Source organism: Manacus candei, unplaced genomic scaffold, assembly GCF_025592945.1.
Source record: "Manacus candei isolate 608988 ecotype Guabito, Panama unplaced genomic scaffold, ASM2559294v1 h1tg000037l, whole genome shotgun sequence".
Taxonomy (NCBI): Eukaryota; Metazoa; Chordata; class Aves; order Passeriformes; family Pipridae; genus Manacus; species Manacus candei.
The window spans coordinates 176,352-189,993 of record NW_026138085.1 but is presented as its reverse complement, the minus strand read 5'-3'; the positions used below and the strand labels follow the sequence as shown (position 1 = coordinate 189,993).

At 47.0% G+C, this 13,642-nt stretch overlaps 1 protein-coding gene across 2 annotated transcripts in view; it reads right to left on the bottom strand.

The window, feature by feature from the left end:
• Positions 1-1,763: 1,763 nt before the first annotated feature.
• The window catches only part of FGF18 (fibroblast growth factor 18), a 73,553-nt gene continuing 61,674 nt past the window's right edge, over positions 1,764-13,642 (bottom strand). For both annotated transcript variants that reach the window (XM_051793823.1, XM_051793822.1), the window contains exon 6: positions 1,764-2,123. In XM_051793823.1, the coding sequence (XP_051649783.1) occupies positions 1,857-2,123 (267 nt within the window). In that variant the 3' untranslated portion in view covers positions 1,764-1,856. The remainder of the gene's footprint in view (positions 2,124-13,642) is intronic.

Genomic DNA, 13,642 nt, shown 5'->3' with positions numbered 1-13,642 from the left:
CTGTGCTTGTCTCCAGGTGCACCAGGAGAGCAGCTCCCAGCACATCCACCAGGAGAGGGGCTGTTCGAGTGACCTCCTGTGCTTAGCTGGAGTGAGTCTATCAGCTGTACAGCTGCCCAGCTTCTCCTGGAACAGCATGGAGTGACTCTGCTCAGCACTGTTCATTTTATTCTAGGCTTGCAAGGTTTGGAGATTGGTTCAGATAAGCATCCTCAAGCTTGCACGTTTATCTGCACCATCTCCCTAACAGCTTTGATCTGCAGGATTTGGCTGCAGCTCTCAAAGTTATCTTGAGAAAGCTTGTTCTGGGGAGAGTCATTCTTGTGATTAACAAGAAAAAGCTTTCTTAGTAGCTTTGAGCATTTCCAGCCCTGGCTGCAGCCAGGGAGTGCAGCAATGTCTGCACACAGAGAGAAGGGGAAAGCCAAGTGAGCACCTCCTTAAAACTTCACTTGGGCCCAGTTGTCATTTCAGCTAAAATCTGAGGTCCGTTATTTCAGCTTGCTTTTTTCCCCCACTTTCTGTGTATGGGTCACTTCACATCATCCATGTCCTATGCAGAACTCCCAGGAGAAAACCTGGCTGGGCTGACCAGGGAAGCAAGTCACTTGATGGGCTGGGAGAACCAGGGGAAAGGATTTGTCCAGTTGAGGGCAAGTTTTAAAAGTCACAATATTGAATTCAACAGCTGAAACCAATAGGCCCTCTAAAACCCCTAATGAAGGAAACGAGTCGCTCGTAAGGACGTGTTAATGGAGTCAGATGCTCATGTTCCAGTTCACCTTCTGCTTGGCCAAACATTAGGAAATATTGGTTGGACCGAAAAGTGTCAAATGTAAGTCCTGCTCTTTAAACACCCCAGCGAGGATCCTGCCATGCTCAGCCCATCTTCACCCCATGCAAGACCTCTTCCTTGTGAGAACAACCAGGGAGGAAGATGGTATTAAGTAACAGGAGGACGTACAGAATCAGCAATGGAGTTCGTAGCAGGGAAACTACCCTGAACATATCCGGCTGCCCTCACATAAAAGATAAATACACATTTAAACAACCACTACTCAGGGAGGGGAAAGAAGTGTGAACAGCAAAAATATGTACATGTGTTTTAAATAATTCTTTTTAATTGTTGAGGCAGTAATACTTGGTTCATGGAACTGCAATATACAGAGAGGTGAAATAAATAGCTTATATATATATAATATATATAATATAGCTGGTTTTAAAATATTCCCTTATCATTGGTGTACTAGGTCATCTTGTAGTCACTTGAATGTATTTAGCAGCATTCTCCAGAACTGAGCATAATGCAGGATCACGGAGCCGTGACACCTTATGTCGTCAGGAAGGTTACAGAAGATCCATGCGTCGAGAACTCCACAGAAACTCACTCACTGCAGCACACACCATCTTGTCTTGGGCCAGCGGGCAGCAGACAATAAATAGATTACTGCAAAACCGGCACTTTTTGGGGCAGGGTCTCAGTAACTTTGGGAAAGAACTTTGGTTTTCTTTGGTTTTATTTATTTATTTTTAATAATTACTTTTTTTTTCCCTCTGGGGATATGCTTGAAAAGTTGTCCTTTCCAAAGAGCGAAATAAGCACCTGTGTGTCATCAACAAGAAGTCAATTTAAATAGAGCAGTTCATTTCATTTTTCAAGTCACAATAAATCCCGGACAGCTTTCCCCAGCATTTGTCATCTAGTCTTTTATTAATTTTTTTTATTTTTATTTTTTTTTAAACACAATGTACAAAAATAGAGCTTCTTCCTTATTTTTAATGTAAAAATATTCCTCTGGTGCAGTTTTTTTTTTCTTTTTGTGGTTTCTTATTGTGACACTGTTTTTAATCTATTTTTAACTGGGGTTGGTGGGTCGTATTCTCTTAGTCCTCTTGGTGACTGTTGTGTACTTGAAAGGTTTCTGTATCTCCACTTGCCCCTTTGGGTACCTCTTCATAAAATGTACATCTTGCTGGTTTTCCCGGGTTTTGGGCCCTTTCCGCGGCCTCCCTTTTTTGGTGAATCCAACATACCAGCCTGAATATTTTGCAGACATCAGCGCCGTGTAGTTGTTTTCTAGGACTTTTTCAATGAAAACACACTCCTTACTGGTGCCATCAGGCTGGAAAAGGAAAAAAAAAGAAAAGGAAAAATTAATTATCCAAATGCAAGCTCAGTGACCAAAACCCAATTTGGGATAATAAAATCATCACATCTGGACCTCCTTTTTTGGTTCAAACATTGTTAATAGGAGCTGTAACAAGCATCAGCTGAAATAGACTTTTTTTTTTTTTTGAAGCATGAAAGCATGAGGTCATCATTTCTTTTTTTTTAAATACTCTTATGCAAGGAGAGAAAGATTTTTCAAAGACAACAATTAAGTTTATCCAGTCCAGCTCCGTCACCTGCAAGGAAAGCAAGACACGTAGCTTTGCTTTTTCTCATTAGGTAAAGAGGATGAATTGAACTCATGCCAGGGAAACATCACAATCAGCAAAAAACAAATCCCAGAATGTCCTATGGCCCAAACAACAGCGTTTCCCTTTCTACCACTTACTTCTGGTCTGTTTTCGAAAATGCCTCATGGGCTTGCACCCATAACTACCCAGATCCCACTAAGATCATTACAAGCTTTAGTTTAAGCCTTCACAGCACCTTGAAAACTCTCTCCCACCACATCCCAGGGTGACACCAGGCAGATGGACCACCCGTGGTGCTCTAGGGGTGAGCCAGAGGGGTGATAGAGGCATTGAGGCTCCCGACCCCACTCCAGCTCTTGGGACCCTGGATAGCCCTGAAATCAGTGGTTATTTTGGAGCCTAACCCTAGGTTTGGCTCTGACTCACAACCCAGAGCAACACCAGCAGGGGAAGGGGCTGTTCCCACATTGGAACAGTTCCTAGATGAGATGGCATCCCACTGGCATCCTAATGTGCCTGTGGCTGCAGGACCACATGGCAGCAGCATTCTCAGCCACCAGACCCACCCCAGCTCCACTGCCAAAGAGTGGGACATGCCAGTATCTGATTTACACCTCTTGCGTCACAGGGTAGGTTTCTGTTCGGAAGAGGGTTTCAATTCTTGTTGCACATGGGACGTGATTCCTCCTCTTTCCCAATGTTTCAATCTCAGACTGAAAACTGCCACCCGAAGCTCCAGGAGTGGGCTTAGGAAGCCACATCCCTAAAGCACTTTCCTCCTCGCAGAGGGAGACAGGATTAGCACTGAGCTTCTGAGCATCACTGCTGCTCCCCAGCCGCCCCACAGCTGGGACTTCTTTCCCCATGGAGCCACTGATTAGAGATTTTAGCAAACTGGGCTCAGTTCAGCTTGAAAATCAACACTAGTAGACCTAGAACTGGGCTTTGAATGCAGCAGAATGGATCTCTGCCTTTGGAACTCTCACTTACACAGTGTACGCAGCACTGGAGGGAATCACAGCATCACACAACAGCATCTTCAAGTCCTTCAGCACAGAGGAAATTCTTCTCACCCATAACCTTCTGTCAGAAAATATATTTTGCCCTTTAACTGCTGAGTTACTCGTGCTGCACCTAGAATTTCACATGTTGTCATGTGCACCAGTACTTTGGTTTAGACATGAAAAGACATCAGGGAGTAGATACAGCGTAACTGTGATATGGACCATCATACAGGACTTATCTAATGCTCAGCAAAGCCAAAGGAAGATTTCTGTCATAGTATTAGCCCAAGACAGTTCCCCACCGGTCACAGAATCGCAGAACATGCCGAGTTGGAAGGGACCCACAAGGATCATCCAGTCCAACTCCTGGCCCTGCACAGGTCCATCCCCAAGAATTACACCCTATGTTCAAGAGTATTGTCCAAATCAATGAGTTTTTCAGTACTGCAGGCATACATATGCTACTATTAAACTCTCTCCACCCAAATAGTATCAGACCCTCTCAGTCTTCAGCCATTTCAATTGTCATGCCCCAGGGCACACAGAACAGCCACAGCAGCATGACCAACTCAGTCCCTGAGCGATGGTTGGTCTCAGGCTCTGATCAGGGGTTCCTCTGGGCACAGAGCTGAGCCCTGCATCTCTTTCCCAAGGACAGGTCAGCCTGCTCTTCCAGAGAAGCCTTCCTAAAGAGTCCTGCACAATCACAGTGGAGTTTGGTGCAGTTTGTGGGAAGGGCAGGGGATCACGAGACAGGAGGGAAACCATGCTGCCATGCTGCTCAGGCTTCCCTGCACCTCGATCCCCAAAAAACCGTGCATGAGCTACAAACAGAGCTGCACAATGGGAACCATTGGGCACGATGACCCAGGCTGGAGTCACACAGGCAGCAACAGAGGATGGCTGGTCACCAGCAGCCCCCAGGACGAGCCATTCCTCCATGACTTAATGCCTTCAGCAGAGCTTCAATTCCATCCGTGCAACAATATGTGATGTTTGCCCTAAAGCCAGTAATGCACATCCTGCCTAAAGGGTTTCATTACCAGGGTAGGTTTCATTAAGAGGGCAAATGAAATTCTGGCAGCTTTTGCAACAAATATGCTAATGCAGGGCCTGTACAGGGGCTCTGCCATAGGACCAGCAGTCTCCATCCTAGACAGGAACAAAGGTCCTCGTTTTACCATCCACAACTGGAAGCTCACAAACACTTTAATGAACGGCAGAACTGGGCAAAGCTCAGTGGTTCCAGTTCCGGGGGGGGTCATTCTCCGAGTCCTGGGTTTGATCAAAGCCACATGAGTGGGAAAGGGGAAAATCAGTCGACACCACAGGGTTCCACAGGTTTCAATGGGAAGCCATAAAACCAGCCTCAGGTTTCTCAGGGCTCAGCCCACTACAAACCCTTCCCCAATGAGTGGAGAATTTTTAAACAATAACGTGGCTGAGATTCAAATCCACCCAAACCCAGGTGCTGGTGAACTGACCGGATCCATACCACAGAGGGAGCAGGTAATTGGAAGGGCTGTACCCCCATGCTCATGGAAAGGGACTGGACTTGAGCCCTGACCTTGTTGCTAGGAGAATTAAGCAATTCGGGAGGTTTCTGCTTGTACTGCAATGTCAGTTTCTCATAAAAAACAAAGACTGGAATGAAAAGAAAACATATGTAGAAGAGGAAACTTATTCTACTGATAACAAAAAAGTATTTACTTATACCTTCAAATCTGCCGACAGAGCCTAAGACGGAGACAGGAGGTGGAAGAATAACGAGGTGCAACTTCAGGCCAACCTCAGGGCTAATTTGAAGTAAACAAGGTGCATGAGATAAAATAACTTCGTTCTGGAAGAGGAAGAGCTAAATGATTTGATAACATGAAATTGCAGTAACATTTACAAGCACCTTGAGATAAATCAGGATAAGGGCCTCACTTCCCCAAACAGAGCATTCCTGTATGTGCTAAGACACGCCAGAGACAGACAAATGATTTTCAAACACTTAAAAGATAATTTTAGAGCATCTGTTATAATCCCCAATAGAATAAATCATTCGCACATGTTACCTACACCACAAAGAGCTGGACCCACAGCAATCTGTTAGGGGAAAAATCGATTTATAAGGGTTTTCAATACTTTTTAATCATCAGGTGTCCATCACTTAAAATTTAATCATGTCCCTATTTAAGCCATAGCAAATCACTGCTTCGGTCTGTCAGCCATCTCCTCACTCCTCCAAAGAGAAGGGGGTGGAAGAGAAAAGAGAGACAGCTTTGGCCAAGCATCACTCCCTGCTCCAGCCACAGGCTCACCCTTCCCCAGCAGCTCCCAGTGCAAATGCTCCAGGGCTGCACCCTTCATCACCGACGTCAGTCGGGAGCTGCTGCCAAGATGCATTTCATACATATCGTGCTGGCAAGGATGCACCTTGCAGAGCACTCGCCCTTCAAAACATGGAGCTTTATGTTTTGAACCAATTCTTTACAATAAAGAAGTTCTTGAAAGCCTCAGAGCTGCACAGGAGCCATCTGGCTCAGTGGTTTGGTCATAGGATGGAAGAGGACCCACAGCCACCCCTACATGCCCACATCCTTGCAGGGCAGGCACAAGAGCTTTGCAGCTCCAGCTCCCTGCTCAGAGCAGACGCAGAGCAGAGGCACAGCCCTGCTCCTGTGAAGGGTATGGGCTCTTTGCAGGTCAACACCTCCTGGCACCTGTGACGAGCCACCACCAAACTGCCAATTTTGCCCCCAGAGGCTGCTGCCTGGCCACATGATGAGGCCACACCTCCACAGAGCTGACACATTGCAGATCAGTTCTTTGCAGATAAATAATTCGGAGCATATTTAGTTTAAACACACCTCTACCACTCATGGGAAGATGTGGTATCTGTTAGCCAAATTTCTGATAATTTACTTATAAAATGCCTGATCTAAATGTCACCTTCCACAGACACGTCTGGGACATCGCCCAGGTCTGCGCAGAGGCAAGAAAAGCACAGCCTGAGCAGCATGAAGTGCTGGCTTCCATCTCTGGAATAACAGCTGGGGAGCAGCCCCAGTGGCAGTGAGCCACTGCCCAGTGCCAAGGCAGCAGACTTGAGTAGTCCCAGTCTTTTTATTGAGCAGGGTTAGAACACCAGCAGCCACCTAAGGCTCACCCTCCAGTAAAGGGTGAGTCTTTCTACACCATGGACCAACCCCACCCCGTGTGCAACAGAAGCACAGCCAAAGGAGCCACACTGGAGCCAGGGGCTCTCTGAGCACCCTGAGCTTACCAGGGAGCAGCCTCAGATTGTTTGTGCAGAGCATTTGGCGACAGGCTCTCCAGTCTTAAACGTGAAACATGTTGAACTGACACTAAAGCAGAATTAAGTGCCAAAGCATTTGCTACTTCTACAATTACACTCCAGAGCGCTTTGGTGCTCCTGCTCTCTTTTTTATGACCCAACTTGGTCTTATTGTAGTTTGGCTTTCTCGTTTTAAGTTCTCCAAATGGAAGGGATCAAAGAGCTCTTTGTTGTCGTAGCAGGAGCGCTCCTCGGAGCGAGGCATTCCTGCCACGAACAGCTTGCTGCTCAGGGGGAATTCGCGGCAGCCTCTGTGCCACCAGCCTGAGCCAAAGCATTAGCAGGTGCAGCAGCCGCCTCCGCCTTCCCCCATTAGCCTGCCATACTAAGCCACCTGAGCAGCTTTTTATGGGAAAGGGAGGCCAGGGCAGGTTTTCTCATTTATGCTTCCCAAATCTGGCTCAGTGGGCACCGGCAAATCCAAACTTCACTCGGCTTTTACAGCAATAATAAGCTCGCGCAAGCGGCTCGGGGAACACCACAGCGCGGGGAGAGATGCCTCCAAGACTGAAAGGTTTCTCTGTTTGCAAAGATCAGGGTACAAATTAAGCCCTGTGAGTGATGCTGTGCTAAGCTGTTGTTAGCTAAGCTTATGTTAAAATACTTCCCCCTCCTCAAATGCTGCTGCAATTAGGAGCTCTCCGGGTAAGTGACTGAAAGCATTGGTGATGTGCTGCAAATGAGAAAAAACACCAAACCCCATGAAACACGTCTGTGACAACCCAGGAATGCCGGCTTGGCACAGGGCACAGCAAGACTCAACCCCTCAAGTGAGAAGGGTATGAGTCTCTGTCTAATTATCACCTTTCTGCCAGCTCAGCCCCCAGGCTCGAAAACTGTCAAACTGTGGTGATACCAGTCCTGCATACAAGGGAGAGCCTCTATCTCTGCAAGGGAAGCAACCTCTCCTCCTAAAAATCCTGGAGCAGGAAAGTTACCACTCAAGCAAAAGGTTTCCAAGAGGTGCACACACCGAGGCTTTTTCAAGGAAAACCCCTGAAAACAGACCTTTCCTGCAACCATCCGTCCCTCCCCCTCCACAGACAGACAGACAGAGGGGTTTCCCACGCAGTGGCACCCCACCATGCTGGATTTCATGCCACCCCCAGGTGTGAGGTACACCCACTGAGCTCAGCAATCATTTCAAAGGGCGCTGAAAATTTCCTTCAAACTCTAGCACTGTTTGATTCACACAGTGCATTACATGGAAGAAATCCTGCTCTGTATTTCCTAAATTTCATAGCAGTGACAGCAGGGAAAAGGCTTGGGTTTTCAGGAGAAATACAGCTCAGCAGTCCCAGTGAGCCACTCCTAAAGCATCTTGAGCTGAGGACCAAGGGCTGGTGCCCCCAGAATCACTGATAACCCCTAAAAGCCCCAGAGCTGTTTACCCAGCATGTGCCCAGTGACATATGGTTTTCAGGAAGCACGTTCCTCCTCTGTGGTTTTGCACAAGCTCAGCTCAAAGTTAGACAGGCAAAACTCAATCTCCTCCAGATTCACTCCATGTGGGTTGGAAAATCCCGAGTGGAAGGAGGCAATGCAGGAGCTGTGTTAATGCCACAGCTTTTAGCACTGCCCCCTCTCCCCCTTCACACACACACACACACACACCCACACCCACACACACACCCCTTTTAAAGGCAGGTCAGAAAACATGATGCCGAGGTGGGTACAGTAGCTGCCAGAGCCAGCAGTGCTGGGGGAGACAGAACCTCCTCACCACACAGGAGATCAGAGTGCTCCGTCACCCCCATGCACTTTATGGGCATTATAAGGACAGATCCATCACCAGCATCCTGATGCTCAGTATCCTGGATTTATGACAAGGCATCCTGACCACAGAGACACCTCTTGACCCAAATGCACATTCCTGCTCCTAGAGCGGGCTGTAAATCAGGGAAGCCGCATCTATAACTGCCAAGAGTCACTCAGCTTCATGTGCGTTTCCTCCAGCTCTCTGCCCTCTGAACCTGCACAATCCTCCGAGGAAAATACTTAGGAGTCATGATGGGCAGTTCAATAAAAGTGTCTGCCAGCACAGCAGAGAGGTTAATTATGTATACAGGACATCTAAGTGCATTCACGAGGCAGGGGAAGTAACACAAAACTCATGCGGAGGAGATTCTCCAATGAGAGGGCACCCCTCTATCCAGAGGCCCCGGTTCAGAGCAGCACTGCCCAGTTTGCCCCACCTGCCCACACGCCCGGGGCACACCCCACCTCTCCTGACAGCAGGCGAAAGCAGGCATGGTCTTGCACATGTGGCACAGGACATCCAGGCTTGGCAGAGCCCTGTCCCTGTCCATGCCAGACACAAGCTGCAGGAACCAAGGAAGGAAGAGAACAGTTTAAAATTTTTCTTCCCTTCTACCTTTCATTCCAAAATTCCACTTTTATAACCAAGTTCAGGAACCCTCACTTTGCCCTGGAAGAGCATTCTGTCGCAGGATAAACATGAGGACGCAGAGATGAAAAGAGTCTCTCTAGGGATGAACCAAGCAAGGTTGAGGTTACACCAGGACATGCCTCCTAATCTGCTCCTTCTGTCACAACCACTTTTCCTGCCAACAGTGCAGCAGGGTGGCCATATCCGGAATTAGGGCAAACTGGGTTGGCTGCACCTGGAAAGATGTCCATTTAGTTGATAGACTTTCCTAACTGCAACTCAGAGAGCTGCAAATACTTACTATTAATGATGAGAAACATCAACTACTTTTTAAATGAACTTTATTAAACCAAAAGAAAATCTAGGAAAACTTAAGAAGTCAAAACTGTGGGTTTCTTGCAGTAGGAAACTACTGCACTTCAGGAGATCTGAAACCACAGCCAGGTTTCAGATGTGATATCTGAGCAGATCTATGGCATCTACCATTACCTGCACCTACCTGGTCCAGTTACATGTGTGCTGGGAGGTGCTACATGTGATAAGAGCTGGGAAGGCATTTTTGCCCATCTGTACAAAGCACAGCCTGCTGTTTAAATGCTCTGCTGGGGTTTGCTGGAGTTTCTTTTCCAGCAGTCATTTTCAGGCCAGTCCTGAATTTTCTATAAAAGTCATCTAAGAGCAGCAGCATATTTTGTGTAGGCTTGAATTCAATATACAGTTGTAGCAAGGTGGAGGTCGGCCTCTTCTCCCAGGTAACAAGCAAGAAGACAAGAGGAAATGGCCTCAACTTGTTCAGGTTGAACATCAGAAGGAAATTGTTAAACATTGGCAGGGGCTGCCCAGGGAGGTGTTGGAGTCTCCAGCCCTGGAGGTGTCCAAGGAAGGCCTGGCCGTGGCACTGAGTGCTCTGGGCTGGGGGACAAGGTGGGGATGGGGCACAGAGTGGGCTCCGTGGTATTGGAGTTCTTTTCCAATCCAATTGATTCCATGATTCTGTGATATGGGAGTTATGCCACTACTGGATTTTTTTTTTAATTGTTTAAAACATTAAGTCTAGATCACGAGTGGAACAGGATAACGGGACTAGAACAGTTGCTGACCCCATAGCAGTTCCTGGGTTGATCCCAGATTTATTCACGTTAAACAAACATGCACAGTGACTTTGTAAGTTATCATTTCAAATGAATGCAATCTCATCCAGCCAACATTCCAGTAGTGACACTGGTTTCCCTGAGGCAAGTTTAGATCGGGGGAATTTAGAACAAAGAAAGGTCATTGATTGTCTGCACAATGGCATTAGTTCTCTTCATGTCAAGTTATATTACTAAGAAAAGAGATAAATCCATGATCAAATCAAGTGCCATCCATAAAAATTGATCATCCAGAATTGTTCCAGCCTGTGAATGACCAACTTCCATCTGTACACAACAAATGCAAGGCTTGAGACTTGTCCTCCCTTAGGAAAGCTTAGTACCTTCTGGTATCCAAAAGACAATGTAAGAAAATTTCAAGAACAAAAATGTATTTGAGCAAGATCTACTTTTTTTGACCTTAAATTAGGTTTTTAACAACCACATCAACTGGACTATATTTTGCTATTGTTGGAGCACAGGTTTTATTCTCTATTTCAAAATTAGCCTCTGTTTTCTCCCTTCATCTCCAAAACCAAACTGAGAAATAGTCCTTGAAGAGCAGGACTGATATGACTGTGATCTCAGCTGCATCCACTTGAAGAAGACAAGGTTGCACTGCTTTGTTACAAGTTAAATACATCCGTGTATTTGCTAAGTAACACTTAGGAGAAACATCACCCTCAGCTTAGAAATGCTCAAGAGCAACAAAAAATGGTGCTTGGGAGATGGGATGCTCTGAGGAAAGCAAGTAAATTCAACTTGATAATTGTCAGCACAAGATGCACACAGCAGCACACCCTCTCCACTCAGAGAGGGTGAGGCATGACGAGGGCTCAGGGATCCCCATCAGTAATTTTAATTACCATTTAACGTTAGGGAACTGAAATATTCCAACATGACACACAGCTGCAGCCACCAAGAAACACAGGGGACAGGATATTAGCAGCTTTATGGTGACACTTGCTCCCTGAACACAGAAAGGATTAAATTAAATTATCACGCAGCTCTCAAGAAGATGGCACTTCTTCCCTGGAAGAGGATACAGAGCTTCCAGCCATGAGATAAGGAAAAGATTTAGAAGTCAAGCTTACAAGCTTGGTCTGCAAAGTGAACCCTGACTTTGCAAAGCTCAGTCTGAGAGAAAACGGGAGCTTCTTAGGAATACCCGAAGGAAAGCATGGCGCTTCCTAAAGAGGAATCGCACAGCTCTCTGTCCAGACACAGCCTGGACACACAGGGTCAACACTCACAACCTCAGCAGAGCAGCTGTGAGTCTCTAGCATAAAAATAATATAATGAAGAAGTTTGATTTATTTTTTTTTTTTAATAAAAGGACCTTTTGCTTTATTTCAGACCGAACACTTAAAGTACTATGGCTGTGTTAAGAAGCTTAGGTTAAATGGAAATGTTCATATATGGCTAAAACATGACTACAAGGACGTCTTGACCATGTGGCTTGGCCTGTGAAAACACGTTTAAAGCATCAGCCCCATCTCAGATGTTTCCACTTGCACCCGAGGCAGCCCCGCTCGCAGGACTCACAGCTCACGTCAGGCACGGCTCCTCCATCCACTGTGTGGATAAAGCCAGACCTTCTCCTCTACCCACTGTGTGGTTAAAGCCAGACCTCCCATCCTTGCTCATCCCAAGAGGATCAGCATCCATTCGGGGTGCTTAGAAAATTGCAAGGACTTAAGGTAGCACTTAGCACAAACCGAAAATACTCACATTACTCTCACAAGATGCTGGGGCATGTCCAACCAGCACTGTCAGTGTTCTGACTGGCAAAGTACCTAAGCACAAACCCAACCCCAGCGGCACACTATCAGCATAAATGTACCTGATGTGCTCCATTTATGAAACCCGTGACATAAATGCATGAGACCACACAGATAAAAAGTAAAAACAGCACAGACAAAGGATCAGCAAAGGGAAGGTACTGGCAAGTGCCTCCATGGTGACATAAGCCTCTCTCCCCATCCCCGTCAGTGCCATGAGCACCACAGCCTGCTGGCTCAGACAGCCTTCAGGGTTTTTGCATCCAAGCCTTGTGCACACACTGACTCAGTTCAGAACTGATGCGGTTTCAATCATTTGTGAAACAGCAGGGTCTTCCCCATACAAGCATGATGTTTTTGCCATCTCCTCAGCCTCTTGTGCCATGTGACCTCAAGCACTGCCAGCATTCCCCAGCCACCCCAGTTCTGTCCAAGAACTCTCCCATCACTCCTTCCCAAGACTTGCAGCTGTTCAGTGTTTATCAGCATCCTCCAAATGCTCTCTGTCTTCTGCACAAGGAGCTTCCAAATGACCTCTACTTTCCCCATGATACCAAGATCAGTCACCTGCTGTCCCACACCACCACAAACCAACCTTCCACAAAACTCATTACCCACAATCACATCATTTTCCCCTCCCCTTCCCACCTCCACAGAAACTGCTGTAAACAAGTCATCACAAACACAGAACCAGGACAAGGTCCATTGCTCATGACGAATATTAATGCTGCAAAGGTCCAGCGAGTTTGCATGAACTCCCACTCCAAAGGGAACTGCTGCAGCACTGGAGCCCATCCCTTTCTGTGCCACAGCAGCCTCAGCAGAATGAACACCAGGAAACAGTTTCGCTGGGCTCAATCATAAATGGCTTCTTGGGAATCATTACACAGAATCACAGAATATTCTGAGCTGGAAGGCACCCACAAGGATCATCGAGTCCAACTCTTAAGTGAACAGCCCACATGGGGATCAAACCCACAAGGCTGGTGTTATGAGCACCAGGCTCTAACACAGTTGTGCCATGCAGAGTCAGGATTCCTGGAAAAGCTGGCTGCCACTGCTCAAGGGCAGGAGCTATTCCAGTGGGGCTACTGCTCACCAGCTGAGCAAACCCAGCACAGCTGTACCCACCTCAGGCTGTGACACCTCATCTCTGTGCCTACAGCAGAGCCACCACAGCCCCCTGGGGAAGGTGCACAGTGGGGTCTGGCCAGCCCTGAGCACATTACACCCACGACAAATTGTTATGAGACAGCGCGACAACAACATGCCTATCATAATGTCCGTAACATCCAACAGCCCCTCCTCGGGGAACTCCTCTGACACATTTCTGGCACTGTAAAGATCTGAAACTGCAACAAATTAATCAGATGATACAAATTCCATCACATCTAGCATCCACAGAAGCTTGAATGCAATGTTTCAGGTCAACCAGTAATGGGAAAGGGGCAGCTGTGGAAGGCTGAAGTGCTACCCAAAGCCTCATTATCAGAGAATCACAGAACACAGAGCTGGAAGGGACCCATCGGGATCATCCAGCCCAACTCCTGCCCCTGCACAGGACCATCCCCAAG